Source organism: Bombus flavifrons, chromosome 10 (assembly GCF_040668555.2).
Source record: "Bombus flavifrons isolate JBK064 chromosome 10, iyBomFlav1_principal, whole genome shotgun sequence".
Taxonomy (NCBI): Eukaryota; Metazoa; Arthropoda; class Insecta; order Hymenoptera; family Apidae; genus Bombus; species Bombus flavifrons.
The window spans coordinates 12,489,374-12,504,835 of NC_138451.1; the positions used below are offsets into that span (position 1 = coordinate 12,489,374).

Sequence of the window (15,462 nt, forward strand, 5' to 3'; positions counted from 1 at the left end):
TGATTATTTTCAACCAAAACTTGTATTAAAGATGGAACAACGATGAATAGACAATTACGTAACTATGCGGTAAACTAGTTTTATGTGAGTAGCATTCGCGTATCGATATTGTTGATCGGTAATACGCAGTCATTTAGTCATCTATCCTCTTATCTTCGTAGTCCTGCATTTTCCGTAATGCGTTAACGTAACATCTGCAACAAAGAACAAACGCGTTTCATTGATAAGTTTTAGATAGACAGGGAATGAGATGGAGACTTACACGCGTCCGTAGATTATACGATACTTATCGATCTTGAACATAATCTTAACGAATAAGATCGCCGCTACATAGTACAATTACTGTAACGCTCATTAACCGCGTGTATTACGAGGAAAATGAAATTCTCGTTGCAAATGTAACAAGTAGATTGCGGAAGTTTATACAAAGTGCATACTTTCGTGAAGCGATAAGCAAAGTAAAGTGAAACTTCGATAGGAGTATCAATATCTTTCGTCAAATTAAAGCATCTCAAAAATTATTTTCTATTTTGCTGTCACATTCCGTATTTAACTTATCTGTCCTGCATGTACTTTACGTACATCTTGAACATATTTTTCGTATTCATCTGCATATCGTAGTTGTCTAAACTTCCGCAATTTAGTCATAAATATTCCGTGACGTATGGACTAACATCGATCATTCCTTACCTTTTCCACATGCCGATGCGCAGCTTAATTGTCCTGGATTGGAGTACTCGACATTGTCCGAGCCGCATACCGGATTGTATTCGCTCGTCGTCTGAAAATTTTATCGCTCCTTCTCATTTAGTGCGATGAATCGCGTTTCACTATTCAGCTTTTGAACCCATAAGAATAGAGGACAGGATTTTCTATAAGCGTTAGTCTCGTGTGCCCAGACGTACGATGTTCTCCTTAATTCAAATGCTATTCTTCTTCGTTCAATTAAAAATATTTAGTCGTCGTTTCTTCTACTTCTATTCTACTTCTGTACGATACAATTTATAACACATTGACTGCGGATGACACTACGTTGATGTCATGGTCTGGTAGCTCTTAAAAGCGGAAAATACCACGTCATCATCGTCAGCACGTGTTAAGGAAACAAAAATTTCAGTCACGCTGAGCAACCCCGCGACGTCAGTTCCGCGATCAACGTCTCGAAAGATGAAAGATACGAGAACTGTAAACATCTCAATATATTTTGGAAAATGAAAAAATACTACACAAGACGTTTCAACTAAGAAGAACAGCGTGCTTCTGGATTCTTCTGATCGAAACGTGAGTATCTGACTTGATGCTTATAGGAAATCTCGCCTTTACACAGCGTCAGGAGTGATGCGTCATTTGGAAGTTGGGCAAGTTATAGACCAAGTTAAACCAGTATGACCGGTATAACGAATAAATAGCCATGACCTTCGACACGTTTTAACAAATCTCCGCGATATGATAGACGAAAGGTAGAAAAAGATCGAAAATTTCAAGGACTTTCACGACTCACCAGACACGTAGCTATACACCGGTTGTATCGAGAGTCGGAGGAAGCACCCTCCGTGGTCATCGAAGGTGTTGCAGAACTAGTGGTACTTGCCGCGGTTACGACGTTTCTGCCGTCTGCAGGTCCGTCGAAAACGAATCCGTCCACCGAGAACGTACTGGGTATCGTTTGAATCTCGACTTTACCACCAGCCAGCCCATCGTTCTTTGTACGACAGTAACAGTTAATTAATTCAAGATCCAATCGATAAAACGTATAAAACGTCTCGACGATTAAACGATTTCGATTATCCTTACCTGTGGAAATGCGATCACGCTTCTGCTCGACGCGATAGCTACACACAACATGCATTTCCATCGTTAGAACGTAAATCGATCCTTTATACAAATCTCTACGATCCGCTTATTTCGCGAGACATACTCACCTAACAACACTAGACAAAGTTGCCACATTTTGGTTAATCGTGCACCTCCTTTTCTCTTTCGTAAATTTACACGCAACACAGATAAACGCACTTTACAGATTTTTCTCCTTTCTTTTCCGATCTTTATATTCTTGCACGTTCGGTTGATACACCAAGATCGAGAGTTTACTGAACGGAAAGAAGTCGTCCGCGTACTTTTATAGCCGAGTCGAACGAGCCAACCAGAGAGAATTGTTGATTAATCTTAAAAGTCCTCGCGCGAACTACTTAATACATGCAAATACTGGATTTTCCTGTTCGGTCACTATTCTGTGCACTGTTCAGTTTCTTCTTCTTTTTTTAACGCCTTCGAAAATAACAACACAGGAAGTAATAAAAGACCATTTCTAGAATTGCTAGTTTATGCTTCTCTCTTATCCCCTTCTTTGTTATCTTATTATGCAGAACAAAGATAATACAGAAATAATACGTCTTCGTTACGTGTCTCGTATATATTATACATGTTATATATTATAAATACATAATGATTCGCCTAATTTGGAAATCTCAGTTTCCGTGAGATTTATTCAAGACTAGCGACGAGTATTTCGTATTAAAGATACTCTTTCGGTATAAATCAATTAAATCAGGACAAAATTTCAAATCATGTTTAATAATCATTAATTACAAAAATAAGAAGGTATAAAATTATGTTTCTTAGTTTTCAATAAGATAGTAGTTTATTCATATATTTTAACAATATACAATTTATCTGTTTACATAATATTTGCATAAGTTACAATGACGTCTAAATATCAGATTCGGATTTCTTTCAATGTAAACATGATATAATCTCTAACTAGAATTTATACAAATTCTTCTATTATATATTTATGTAATATGTATACATCCAGATATCTTAATTTTACGGTGTGTACGAAAAGCGTGCACAAAATACAGAATTTTCACAAATACGTTCCAAGTGCAATTACAATTTTACAATTACGAACGAAAACCATCAACACCAATATAAAATATTATATAGATATCGACGAAGTTTGGATCGTACCGGTAAAAAATGCTTAATACTTAGGAACAATATGCACTCGCTATTACTCATGGTTTCTTTAGAAATCACCCATCTTGTTTAAAGAGAATTTAATTTCTCTAATTTTCTAATTTCATTTCTCTAATTCTCTTTATACTATTTTAATATTTTACAAAACAATCTACACCTTTCCTCCCACATTTTTCTCTTGTTATCGCGTTTAATCATGTTTACACGTTATCAAAGTAAAGCATGTGTATTTGAAGGAATAAAAAATTTAGAAATTTTTTCGGAAATATACACGCATAGCGATATTGCCACGTTCGCGCAATTTAGCATCGTCAGTAATTGTGATCTTTGAAAATGTTGTCCCGTCTATCACAAAAATATTTTAAATGAATCTTAAAAATTAAATATGATTTGGCAGTTAACAGGAATGACAACGTGAAAATATTATACAGAGCCATTACAGTAAAGTGGTTCAAACAAAAATTTCTTTTCACCTTCCTTGCTTCATCGACGGACGAATCCTATTTAATCAACTATAAACATGAATATTGACAATGCTAAACAATTACCAACGATTTCATACTATTCGCTCGGTCGATTTGCAAGAATTATCTTTCGGTTCCATTTCGAAACTGTTTTAATTTTCACTGTTTCTGTTCCCCAAATACTTTAAATCGTTGTTCACATCAATAATATCGCTTTATTTACGACTGTTCAGATTGGTACGCAGCATAAATCGTTCCAGCTTTTTTCTTTGCCAAATCTTTTGCCTTTTTAGCAGCGTCCTTTACTTTTTCCGCTCTACCCTGTAACGAATGTTGAAAATCTTCCGCGAGACTAGTCCTTGCCCCAGCTCCTTCATCGACCTGAAATAAAAAGAAAGAAACATGTAAATATAAATTTTTTCCTTTTGACGCTTGGATTATGTACGTTGTTCTTACTAGATGAGCAAAACCCATTTGGGAAAGCGTTGGATTCATATACTGTGCTGTATGTGGAAACATATGTGCTAGGACATAATTAAACCCGTTATACATCAGAGTACAATTCTTTTTAAATCTATCCAATCCAAATGCTTGAATAGCTCTACCAAATCCAAATACTTGGCTGTCGATCCAAGCTGATCTTTTTGCAACTGTCCAATTAGGATTTTCTTCACACACCTTATAAACAACTTTCTCCACAACAAGCTGTGAAACAAGGAAAGCACAATAAAAGTTAATTTCCAAGTAATCGCAATACAACAGCTCCCACAAACTTGCTATACCAAATTACCATGACTTTAGTGTAACCTAAATTTCTTGTATATGTTGTTAAAGTTTTCGTTTTGGGGTCCACTGTGGTCTCTTCGACAATTTTTACAACACTTTTACTAATAAATCTCTCTCCCCATTTTGGTACTCTATTAGTTTTTGTCAGAAGTCGTGTGGTATGTAATATGCCATCTTCAACCTTCCTTGATACAGTATCTTCCGTAAGTACATGGGTGCTGAAAAAATAATTTGAATTGTACTATTTCTTCTAAATATTTATCAGTAAATAATAATATAGTTTTACATTTTTCACAAATGCATTTGGAGTTTGATACCTACCTATTAGGATTTGGATATCTTTGCCAAAATCCACGTGCTACTTGATCCCAATTAAATTGGAAAATTGTATTACTTTCATAATACTTCACCATTTTGTTGACCAGTATAATTTGTACTGTCTAAACAGAATTATAACATTCAAACAATTTCATTGCAAATTGTAAACTTATTCATATGTCAACAATTCTTAATTTTAACTTGTTTCTTTTAATCCAAAATTGAACCAAATGAATACATATATGAAAGCATATATGTATATAGGGAATTCTCTCCCTTTCAAAGAGGAGAAAAGAAGTATACAAAAGTATACAAAAAATCAATTTGTTTAGAAATAAACTTTTGTAGTTCCACAAATTAATATCACAACATTAACATAACGCGAAAAAAATATAATATCACAGTAATAGAAATAATATTTCTTGTAGATGAATAAGAAATTCGAGGTTTATGCAATAGTATTAAGCCATTATTGAGGACACATGCATGTGTTGTATATACTATATTACATATGAAGAGCATAAAATTCCTAAACGTATTTAAAAGCAAAAGAAAATAAATCTTTTATACACATGCATTAATATAATTTTATCAACTTAACACGAAAACGAATTAACTAATCATTAATTATCCGATCGAGTGAGAATGAAATTACATAACCCTTTCTGATATTAGAAAGCTTACTAAATAAAAAGTTATTAAATTATCACTTGGATTTATTGAGATTTGTAATAATTCCAAAATTACAAATATGCACGATAATTAAAATTTGTCTAAAGGATTACAAGAGTGCCTATACCAGAAAGATTAATCCACTCCGAAAGAATATTTTGATTTGAAACTTGATTTGTTGTGAATGTACAGCGCTTTTTTCTCGAGAACTATATTGGTACTTGTTTAAAAGTCTAAGCTAACACAAAATTCATAACATATTTATGTTACTTACATAGTTATTTTGTTAATAAATTACACTTTTTTCATATCCAATTGTCAGTTAAACGTTGTGTCATATACTGAGTAACTCAATAACAGGTAAACGACTTGTTCCACCGTCGATATTATCGAACTGTGCCTTACCGTGTTCCAACATGTTTGTTCAAATTCACACACGTGCAAATGCATGCTTGCATATACACTAGGAGTCAGTATGGACAACTTGAAATAGACAAACAAACAAAGATAAACTGTTTGTTTAATTCCAGAAAACTTGGTCCACTGGAATTTCTATGAAAACACACGTATTTAAAGATAAATTATTCCATTTAAACACTCACTGTACGTAAAAAAATTTCAAAGAAAATGTTAAGCGATTGATTATATACCATTTTTCAGTATGAAATGTGGTAAGACCGTAACAATTCAAAACATCAACGGATTATGTTTTTGTTTTGTTGTGGTGGTAAATTAAAAATCAATTAATTACTATTTTCATGTTGTTTACAAACAACCAAGAGTTACGAGATTAGGCCGATCATCGTTGATTGTTTAAAAAATAAAAAGTTTAAAAATGCCTATAAAGACAAAGCAAATAAAAGGGATATTGATACCCATGGAGGAACAAGTAAGAAAAATATAGCAGTTTTCTAACATTCCTGTATTATTCAATTTTGTAAAGAGTAACAAAGTTTTAATGTGTTCCATATCTTAGGTAAATAAATTGAAAGAACTAATAAATGCCAACCCTGTTACTCCAAATGGTTCTATATCAGAAAACTCGTCTCTCTTCGAACACTTGGAATGTTTGGGAGAAAAATTTGATACCTTGGTAAAAGGAGAAATTAGTGATTATGAAGAAATGGAATCAAAGATTATTAGTATTGTAGAAGAATTTTGTTCACTAAAATATATGGATGAGTCTGTATGTCGAAGAACATTATACATATTAGTTTATTGTCAACCATTATAAAAAAATTTCTTTTAGATTGAGAACATAGACAAAGAAATGGCAGTTCAAATTTTGTCCACTGTGTTAGATAAATTTAAATTAACTCTTGAAGGTCTAGAAAAATTAGAATGTTTGCCATTGAAACAAAGATTGACAGAATGCCTAGACTACATCAAGGAAATGGGTCAAGCCAATGAAATTGAACATTTTCAAAACATCAAGGTATAAAAGATACAGACACAAGACATTCTGTACTGTTTTCTACAATTATCCTAATTATATTATATTAAATTATATTATCAGGAATTAGGCACTTCCATTCTGGAATTGCTTGGACCATTACAAATATATAAAAAAAGCTTAGTGTGTCAGTTGTTAGCTGATAAGATCAAACTGTATTTGTGTCAGTTGTGTGCAGCATTTAAACTGTTAGTACAGTTAGTACAAGAACAACACCGGCTAAATGCACCAATCTATGTAATAAAATGTTTTATGATCTCTACATTTTAAAAGCACACACAAGCTTACTCTAATAGGATACTTATGCTTTTATTCGCATAGAATTGCAAGAAATATGTCTGTGAAAGACTCTGCTTTTGCTTGAAGATGATAATAGAAATATTGGATACATCAGATTCATTACCTGAGGATGAAGCATTTGAACAAAAAAATCATTTTGTTTATAGGTAATCTAATTAAATAATTTCAATTGCTTTTAAGGAAACAGCGCTTTATATCTCTTTCATCAATTTATTTTATATTTAGGATGGATTTGGTATTGGATATCTTGTCAGAGATTCCAAATAAATCACAAAAAGATCAAATATTGGAATGCAAAGACTTATGGCTTCGAATAGAAGATGTATTCTCGTGTGCGATGGCAATTGCACAGGTCTGCAAACCTTGTAATTTTAAAGCGATAACCGGAACCTGTCAGTCGATTATATCTGAATATGAAAATTTGAAGTTCCAATTAACGTCCGAATCATCTGATACAGCATTGAATAATTTGTTCATGAACAGTTTAAGCGACGCGCTTTATCGATTAGAACGTAAAATTAATGTGTCGGTATTGAATCTTGTTATGGAAGTTTTCAGTGATCCCTTTCACGCTCTGAGAAAGCTTGTTACAATCTGTGGCAATTCGTTAAGCGCTAAAAAGCGATCTAAGAACGATTTATCCAATGCTATAGAGGATTTCGATCAAATTATAGACAAATCCATGCAAATTGGATTGTTTGCTATTGCCTCTTGCAAAGATAAAAATCGTAAGTCAAACTCTATTAATTAATACAAAATTCGCATCTGTGTCTTGTTAGTTATTTACCATTCTTTACGCTGTATTATCTAGGGATTAATCAAATACGAAACTGTTTGGCAAGTCTTGAATCTTTGGAAACAGAGTTGATTTCTGCCATTACCACTTTTTATTTGCATCCAGAGAGTAAAGAAATGCGAGAAAATGTAAAACTGTTAACTGGACAGTGGCAATTGGAAGTCAATAAGTTGCACGATGCGATTAATCTAATTATAGATTCGGGTGCTTACTGTCAGGTATTTTATGACAATGTCTATTCTATGCACATCAAAGATACATCTATACAAAATTTCCACGTCATTATCATTATTTTTAGGTAGTATTAGACGATCTTCAGGATCGTATTTCCGTAATGACAAACTGTCTCGACAATAGGAAGCCTGTTACTCAAGCGCAAGTACAAAGTATTGTACTTCGATCCTTGTCGCTCTCCCGCCAAATAAGTATCACCATAAACGATATTGGAAGCGACATTATTGAAAGGCAAACAATAATGATGATTAGAGAATTAAAAGCTGGTAAGTATTTATTATGAAATCGTTAATTTATATTTTGTTATATGTAAACCTATAATTGATTTTTTTTTTATTTTAAAGCAATATTCGAAGCTGATGCTGCCTCGAAAAGTCTGTTAGTGGATAACGCTACGGAACCACAGCAATTGCGAGTAATAAAAAGATGCGAATTAATTTTAAACGTGGTAAAACGATTACATCCCGCTTTAGTTGCTATTATGAATAATACAACATTGATGAATACAAGTTATGGAAAAAGCAGTAAGGGACAAGGTGATACTATTCACGGTAGGTTATTCTATTTTTAATTACCAATTAATTGCACATAATATTTCGCTATATGAATCTTTCCTTTCTTAGACGTGAGTAACAAATTGGCATCTACAATTTATGGATTATCTAATGATCATCATCATCAAAAACCTTTAGCCTATGTAAGAACTCCTTATACAGGTAAGAATAGTATATTGTGTATCATTAATTCTTCTATATGCTTCGTTACTCTTTATTCGGTACATCTTTCTAGTGAGCAGTTGCAAAACACCCTTATCTATACAGACTGCGAATAGTATTTCTAAAACACAATTGAACTTATCATGTTTGATTCCTTATATCAAGAAAGGGCGCGAGATGCGCACCGAACGTTCGGTCATGTATAAAACACCACGCAAAAATGACTCTGTTGATCGATCCTTGACCGACATTAGGTTAAAACCACGTAGTTTGACTAGTATCAGACAGCATCTGTTTAGCAGGGACAGTATTAGTTTTCATGATGATATCTGTTTGTCTGAGGAAACTATGAATCTAACAGGTAACGTTAGTGAGCACAAAAATATTTCAGTTTTGAATTACTGCATGTTATAATTTTAATTAACCACTAATTATTGGCATAATAAAACTTTCAGGTATTTTAGAAAGATTTGTATTTTCCTGTACAAATCTGTGCACAACCTCGTCGAAATTTCATCACGTAGAAAAAACGCAACATGATACGATCGCTGAAAAATCAGATAAAAAGTCTGTTAGACGTTTAACAGAATCGTTGGTTGAATGCATCGAAACGCAATCTGAGATTACAACTGGTAAAATGGATCAATGTTCTACGATTGGCGGAGGCGACGGGCCATCAATCGTGGATATATCGAAAAGTTACGATGATACTCAACATCCGAATAAAAGTACAGAAATAACACAAGAACGACTATTTGGAGATTAAATGTTGCCGTTATGATTTATGTTGGTGAAGAAGAACATTGATCTTCATTGAATTTGGAGTTTCAGTACATCGATTAGAAAATATAAACGTTCGCTGTTGAAATATAATACCTTAAAGTGGTTTCTATTAGACACAACAACAATACCTTCAGAGCGAGGAAATGAAAAAGAATGAGAAAGGGGGGAGATAAAGAATAGAGATTTTACTTATATCTATGTTCTATTTCAATTTTTTCATGAATTTTAAGATTTGTAAAATTTTCATTAATAAAGGAATGTTTTTGAATTAGCCTCCCCTCCACTTTAATTTCGATTATATTAATCAACTTTTCGATTGTCAATCAATCGCGAACTCCGTGTATCGTATCGAATAAGTGTATGCGATATATCGTATCTCGCTATTCTCGTTTGTGAAACTAGTGTGTGTATTTGTTGAAAGCAAATCGAGATATTCACGTGACTCCCATTTACATCAGTAAATTGGTTGCTCAGTGGGTTCAGCCCATTTTTAAAAGACATAAAAAATTTATTTATTACAAAGAAAATGGGAGCGTCAATAATACCACTGTTACTTTTTACGGCATTATGGGCTATAGTAGGAATTGTCTTACCAATCTTTGTTCCAAGAGGTGCTAATCGTGGGTACGTGTTTTATTATATGTTGTATTATTATAAAAATTCTAGATGTTTAAAAATTGTTTTTATTAAAAACAAAAGTGAAGTACTAGATTGTTTAATAATAACCTAAGTCTTCTTTCCTTGCAGGATCCTTCAGGTTATGCTTATGTTGACAGCATTTACATGTTGGTTATTGTAAGTTAACAAATGTCGAATGAAGCATTTAACTGAATTTTTTTATTAAATACCATGCAAATTATTATTTATTCTTATAGCTGGTTATGTTGCTATATGGCTCAAATGAATCCTTTAATCGGACCAAAATTACCTAAAAATACGATTCTTATGATGGCACGAGAATGGGTAAACATGTTTTCTTATTACAATAATGTCATTATACATGTACTTGCTATAAATTACACAGGATTAATAACCATAATTTTTTCTTGCATTAAATGTATTTGTTACAGAGCCACGTCCAATTTAATCAATAGTAGAATAATCATAGGAGGAAAATGCATTTATTATGGGTATATCAAACTGTTTCTAAAAGTTTGTGTAATTAGTGAATTGTATAATTACTGCAATGAAAGTGAAACAAATTAGGCTTTTGTGTATATCGGAAGTTTTAAAAATGTAAATCAAGTATTAAAGGAAACATTCTGATAAATTAAATTAATATATATATATATACATATATTTTATGATAATTGTATATTTTCATTTAGTGTAAAACATTGTTTTAGTATAATCTCATACTGTGAAAAGGACGATGTATATTATGTAACAGAGATAATAATAATAATAACAGCGCAACAATAATAAAATAATTCATGTTCGAATGAAATTCGTTACATATTACTTGTTCATTATATGTGATTGTTTCATTTTATTTTTTTAACACGACCCTTGTCTCATCAAATTTTGTACTAATAAATAAGAGAATCGATATCCTACATGAAAATAAATTTGCATGTGTCTATAGATAAAAACCGCGCGCGCGCGCACGTATGCAATGTCACGTTTGTGAATACGAAAGGTATGTAACTATATTACTTGTACATGCTCGTATGTGTGTAAGCGAGATATACATCTACATACATGTGATTCGTGTTAAAGCAAAAGTGACAAGCAGTGACGTGATATCACTAAGAAAAACAATAATGGAGGCGTGTAATGTCGTTGAACGTGAAGTTGACAAGATTTTATTAAAATTTGGAGTGGTAAACGAACATGCAGAGACAGTACTGCAGGATCTAATAAATCATATCGAATCTTTAAAAAGGGAATTTACTCAAGGTAAACTGAAAGCTCTCCCGCTACTTACAATGCCATCGTTCGTTGACAATCTATGAACAAAAAAATAACATTTTCTAAAAATTGTGGTAGTAGAAAGTGAAAATAGGACAAGCAGATTTCAATTTTCCTATGTGAATATGTAGATCTCAAAAAATGTAACCTGAAAGATATTTATATTATCCATTTTCCTCTTATATTGTTCTATCTAGTTCTAACCTCTTTTATCGCAACGGTTATTTAGAACTTTCCTTTGTTCAAGATATCACTGGTTCGCTTACATTTTTGGATAATATTTCTACATAGTTTGAATTCACGAAGTATTTGAATGCACTTTAATCTCGTATTTATCATTAAACGTATATGATATCCCACTTAAAAGGATTGGATTTTTTGTTCACCAGCACCAGACAATCATGAATTAACCCCAGGACAAGTGCAAATATTAAAAGAGGCGATGAAAAAAGTTTGTGAAACTGTACATCGTTTAACCACAGAACACAGAGAGTTACACGGTTCTGTTTCAAAAGTAGGAAAAGCAATCGATAGAAATTTCACTGCAGACTTTGCAAGTACAAGCAGAGAAGATGTTTTCTCAGGTCCAGAAAAATCACATCTTTTAAATCAAGTTATTTGTCAGCATTTTTACCGTCATGGCATGTTGGATATTGCAGCGGAATTAGCAGCGGTAAGTCTATATAAATATATTCATATATACACATGTGTACACCATATAAATTTTTAACTATATACACAATGGATCTGTTGTTACAGGAAGCTGGAATTAAAACAGAGGAAGGTACAAAGGAGCCATTCACAGAATTAAATTATATATTGGATTGCTTAAAGCAAAGAAATTTGGAACCAGCACTTGAATGGGCTAAAAGACATAGAGAAGCACTTCTAGCACAAGTACGCACAACATCATCCATTGCCACTGCTCAGATAACACTATTTTGGTGCAAATGTATCTGACATTAAACATTATTTGTAGAATTCGTCTCTTGAGTTTAAGCTTCATAGGTTACATTTTATAAGACTGATTCAACAAGGACCTAGCAAACAAACTGAAGCAATAAATTATGCTCGTCAAAATCTTACGCAATACGTCGGACGACATGGAAAAGAGGTGCAGGCATTAATGGGCACGTTATTGTATTTACCAAATGGAATACAGTCCTCTCCTTACAGTCATTTATTGGATCCTACTTTATGGCTAGATATTCACGATGTATTCACGAGAGAGGCTTGCACATTATTTGGTTTAAGCGTAGACAGTCCTCTTTCTGTGTGGTATGTTTCTTCATAGTTTCTGATATCGTAAAACGCGTAAAAATAAATGCATAAATGATAAGAAAATCTGGCAATGTTATGTTCTAGCATTAATGCTGGTTGTACTGCGTTACCAACGCTTTTGAATATTAAGCAAGTTATGCAACAAAGGCAAGTAAATACCGTTTGGAATGGAAAAGATGAATTACCTGTAAGTAACTGGATAAATAAATGGAAAACAAATATTGCATTATTTAACCGATACTTTTCTCCGCAGATTGAAATAGACCTCGGCAAAGACGGTCGTTATCATTCTGTTTTCGCATGTCCAATTCTGAGACAACAAAGTACAGAGAATAATCCGCCAATGAAATTAGTCTGTGGACACGTTATTTCAAGAGATGCGTTAAATAAACTTACTAACGCAAACAAGTATGTATTTTAATAACAAGGCGAATGTTAAATTAAAAATTGAAACCACTTAGGAAAAACATAATAAAAGGCAAGAGGCATTAATAGAATATAAATAAAAATTGAATTTTATTTTCCAGATTGAAATGTCCATATTGTCCAGTAGAACAAAATCCAGAAGACGCTAGACTTATCTACTTTTAGATTACTGTGATACAATAATGTGAACGATCCATAACGCTTAAGTCAACGGGAAGGACATACATATACTTAGATCAAATCATTGTATGCCGCGAATTTGGTAATCGTTATTTTTTATTTGGCTTAGTACACTTATTTCCGATCTTGTCGTCAAAACGTGAAAATAATATATTAGCACATTTTACTATGGAAAAGTGCTGAATATTTGGTAAATACTTTGGTGACGACAATCGACACTGTTTTATTATTTTAGTGTCTTTTGAGAAGTAAATATCTCAACGTAGTTACGTATAAGTTGAAGTATGTTAATTTAATTGTAATTGTTTGAGAATGAAATATAAATATAAATAAATATGCAAATTCATATATATATATGATATATATGAATATATATATATATATATATACATATATATATATGATATATATGAATATATATATATATATATATATATATATATATATTTATTTATTTATATTTATGTTGCACATTTTCACGGATACGCGAATACGATAATATGATTATAGTAGTATTAAGTAATATGTTTTTGTATATACTGCTGTTGAATGTTAATTATCAATTAAAGTTGTTTGTAATGATAGCTATCAATGAGAGATGATATGTGAGTTACATAAAAAGTCGATGTGTATTAACGCAACCATATTATAGTCTTTTCGTTTGTAACGTAGGATCTGATTCATCCGTCGAAAATTATTACATAGTCAGTCATCGATACGTGTTCTCTAACAAAATATTTTTCTACCCTGGATATCTAGAGAATAAATAAATTTAATATTGTGTATATATGTGTATGTATATTATATTATATGCACACATATAGATATATATATATCTCTATCATAATGTATTGAAATGTACAATGCACCGTGACCAGAAAAAGATATTACCTAATCTAACACTCAAAGAATATTCATGAAGCACTAATATTCTATTTTTAATTTTCTCAGACATGAACATATATATATGCAATGATTTTTCACGTTAAACACGTAAATGTTTATTTAAATACATATTATTGAACAACATACACATAAACATATCATGCGTTTCAACGACAAATAACGTCGAATAACACTCGATTCATTTGAAATAAAGTTGCCTCGTGTTTGTAGCGATCTTATGAGATAAAAATTCGAAATGTTTTGGAGCATCGCGTTCGGACATCGATATCGTTGGGCGAAAAACTGACGATTTTCAGAGTCGATTTGCGTGCGCGTTCTAATTCCCTTGCCATATAATATTCCCTTCGCAAATACATGTATTTTTACGTACTTGAAAAGTTCGGTACAACTTTACATAAGTACACACACACGTACGCACACACAATACAATTGCATCGCTTATCAAGAATAAAAAATACCTTTCTCCTTCTTGAGTCTCGCTGTTTTTCGACGACTACACAGACAGATTAAATCGGACCCATACACCAGCTGGTTAAATATTATATGCATATATGTATATACGTTACAATGACAGAGGACAGGAGGAAGGAAAATGTATTGGTAATTTATTGGCTTATGCCTGCACGCAATGCCCGTTGGAGATAGAATTATGCACACTTAGATATATGTGAGACGTCTGTTGTTCGTTCTGGCTTCGTCTAAATTCAATGAAACCCACTTTCAACGACATTTAACAACCTGTCAAGCCCAAATGGATCAAGGACGCATTATTTATCAAAGAGAAGGTTTCATCAAACAACGATTAAAACGACCGTTTGTTTCCGCGATTACGTGTGCCAAGAAACTTTCACGTTTCATGATATCGCTTATTGTCTGTTTGCAATAGCAGCAATCACTTTCAATTCATCCGACATGGAACGCTAAGACAAAATGTTGCAAAAGCGAGATAACATCAGATGAGTGTAATAATAGACCATAATTACTAGACTGTGGATTTTTATGTACTTATGCCAAATTTAAAGGTACAATAATGGACACAGTACATATAGCATATGAAGATATATAAAACATCGAAAGTAGGGCATTTGCTATGATATTTAGACAATAGAACCATTTAAGCTCGATTTTCTAACATGTACATATTCATAAAAATATGAATTTGCATAAATATCCGCAATCTAATAATTATACATCATGGTCGAAGTTCTATCGTACGCGACAGATCTTTCATGTTGGTTAAATCATAGTCTAGAAAAA

The 15,462-nt window shown here is 32.5% G+C and overlaps 5 protein-coding genes across 8 annotated transcripts; 3 read left to right on the forward strand and 2 right to left on the reverse strand.

Moving 5' to 3' along the window:
* Positions 1 to 3: 3 nt before the first annotated feature.
* On the reverse strand, positions 4 to 2,275 carry LOC138184291 (four-domain proteases inhibitor). Its single transcript, XM_069122123.1, has 4 exons — positions 1,795 to 2,275; positions 1,502 to 1,702; positions 691 to 781; positions 4 to 194 (listed from the first exon to the last, which is right to left on the reverse strand). The coding sequence occupies exons 1-4, from the start codon at positions 1,843 to 1,845 to the stop codon at positions 142 to 144; spliced, it is 396 nt and encodes a 131-aa protein (XP_068978224.1). The 5' UTR covers positions 1,846 to 2,275; the 3' UTR covers positions 4 to 141.
* A 364-nt stretch (positions 2,276 to 2,639) lies between these two features.
* prel (preli-like) lies at positions 2,640 to 5,654 on the reverse strand. 4 transcript variants are annotated; one of them, XM_069122121.1, is made up of 5 exons: positions 5,494 to 5,654; positions 4,551 to 4,669; positions 4,234 to 4,447; positions 3,900 to 4,148; positions 2,646 to 3,824 (listed from the first exon to the last, which is right to left on the reverse strand). In XM_069122121.1, the coding sequence occupies exons 2-5, from the start codon at positions 4,640 to 4,642 to the stop codon at positions 3,663 to 3,665; spliced, it is 717 nt and encodes a 238-aa protein (XP_068978222.1). In that variant the 5' UTR covers positions 4,643 to 4,669; positions 5,494 to 5,654; the 3' UTR covers positions 2,646 to 3,662. The 4 variants fall into 4 exon arrangements, with proteins under 4 accessions (XP_068978221.1, XP_068978223.1, XP_068978220.1 ...); XM_069122120.1 differs by having other exon boundaries at positions 2,640 to 4,148; positions 4,551 to 4,665; positions 5,494 to 5,645; XM_069122122.1 differs by lacking the exon at positions 5,494 to 5,654 and adding an exon at positions 5,347 to 5,420 and having other exon boundaries at positions 2,640 to 4,148.
* On the forward strand, positions 5,629 to 9,769 carry Spt (Spitting Image). The gene is made up of 12 exons (XM_069122103.1): positions 5,629 to 6,108; positions 6,196 to 6,405; positions 6,469 to 6,654; positions 6,736 to 6,909; positions 6,994 to 7,118; positions 7,198 to 7,700; positions 7,784 to 7,986; positions 8,067 to 8,268; positions 8,347 to 8,553; positions 8,626 to 8,718; positions 8,792 to 9,079; positions 9,174 to 9,769. The coding sequence occupies exons 1-12, from the start codon at positions 6,055 to 6,057 to the stop codon at positions 9,482 to 9,484; spliced, it is 2,556 nt and encodes an 851-aa protein (XP_068978204.1). The 5' UTR covers positions 5,629 to 6,054; the 3' UTR covers positions 9,485 to 9,769.
* A 117-nt stretch (positions 9,770 to 9,886) lies between these two features.
* On the forward strand, positions 9,887 to 10,957 carry LOC138184292 (V-type proton ATPase subunit e). The gene is made up of 4 exons (XM_069122124.1): positions 9,887 to 10,125; positions 10,249 to 10,296; positions 10,377 to 10,464; positions 10,572 to 10,957. The coding sequence occupies exons 1-4, from the start codon at positions 10,028 to 10,030 to the stop codon at positions 10,593 to 10,595; spliced, it is 258 nt and encodes an 85-aa protein (XP_068978225.1). The 5' UTR covers positions 9,887 to 10,027; the 3' UTR covers positions 10,596 to 10,957.
* Positions 10,958 to 11,206: 249 nt separating this feature from the next.
* Positions 11,207 to 13,651, forward strand: Sou (required for meiotic nuclear division 5 protein souji). The gene is made up of 7 exons (XM_069122118.1): positions 11,207 to 11,400; positions 11,802 to 12,085; positions 12,172 to 12,309; positions 12,392 to 12,690; positions 12,778 to 12,880; positions 12,947 to 13,101; positions 13,221 to 13,651. Exons 1-7 carry the CDS (start codon positions 11,265 to 11,267, stop codon positions 13,282 to 13,284), a joined length of 1,179 nt encoding a protein of 392 aa, XP_068978219.1. The 5' UTR covers positions 11,207 to 11,264; the 3' UTR covers positions 13,285 to 13,651.
* The last annotated feature ends 1,811 nt before the right edge of the window (positions 13,652 to 15,462 follow it).

Excerpts from the sequence above, each read along its gene's own strand:
- Spt (XM_069122103.1), top strand. The coding sequence starts at position 6,055 with ATGCCTATAAAGACAAAGCAAATAAAAGGGATATTGATACCCATGGAG. Across the intron at positions 6,109-6,195 it reads TGATACCCATGGAGGAACAA|GTAAATAAATTGAAAGAACT; the intron begins GTAAGAAAAATA and ends TCCATATCTTAG. Across the intron at positions 9,080-9,173 it reads GGAAACTATGAATCTAACAG|GTATTTTAGAAAGATTTGTA; the intron begins GTAACGTTAGTG and ends TAAAACTTTCAG.
- prel (XM_069122120.1), bottom strand. The coding sequence starts at position 4,642 with ATGGTGAAGTATTATGAAAGTAATACAATTTTCCAATTTAATTGGGAT. Across the intron at positions 4,448-4,550 it reads AGATATCCAAATCCTAATAG|CACCCATGTACTTACGGAAG; the intron begins GTAGGTATCAAA and ends TTATTTTTTCAG. Across the intron at positions 4,149-4,233 it reads TAGGTTACACTAAAGTCATG|CTTGTTGTGGAGAAAGTTGT; the intron begins GTAATTTGGTAT and ends CTTGTTTCACAG.
- Sou (XM_069122118.1), top strand. The coding sequence starts at position 11,265 with ATGGAGGCGTGTAATGTCGTTGAACGTGAAGTTGACAAGATTTTATTA. Across the intron at positions 11,401-11,801 it reads AAAAAGGGAATTTACTCAAG|CACCAGACAATCATGAATTA; the intron begins GTAAACTGAAAG and ends TTTGTTCACCAG. Across the intron at positions 12,691-12,777 it reads GACAGTCCTCTTTCTGTGTG|CATTAATGCTGGTTGTACTG; the intron begins GTATGTTTCTTC and ends GTTATGTTCTAG.
- LOC138184292 (XM_069122124.1), top strand. The coding sequence starts at position 10,028 with ATGGGAGCGTCAATAATACCACTGTTACTTTTTACGGCATTATGGGCT. Across the intron at positions 10,297-10,376 it reads GCATTTACATGTTGGTTATT|CTGGTTATGTTGCTATATGG; the intron begins GTAAGTTAACAA and ends TTATTCTTATAG. Across the intron at positions 10,465-10,571 it reads TTATGATGGCACGAGAATGG|AGCCACGTCCAATTTAATCA; the intron begins GTAAACATGTTT and ends TATTTGTTACAG.
- LOC138184291 (XM_069122123.1), bottom strand. The coding sequence starts at position 1,845 with ATGTTGTGTGTAGCTATCGCGTCGAGCAGAAGCGTGATCGCATTTCCA. Across the intron at positions 782-1,501 it reads GGTGTATAGCTACGTGTCTG|ACGACGAGCGAATACAATCC; the intron begins GTGAGTCGTGAA and ends TAAAATTTTCAG. Across the intron at positions 195-690 it reads CGCATCGGCATGTGGAAAAG|ATGTTACGTTAACGCATTAC; the intron begins GTAAGGAATGAT and ends TCTTTGTTGCAG.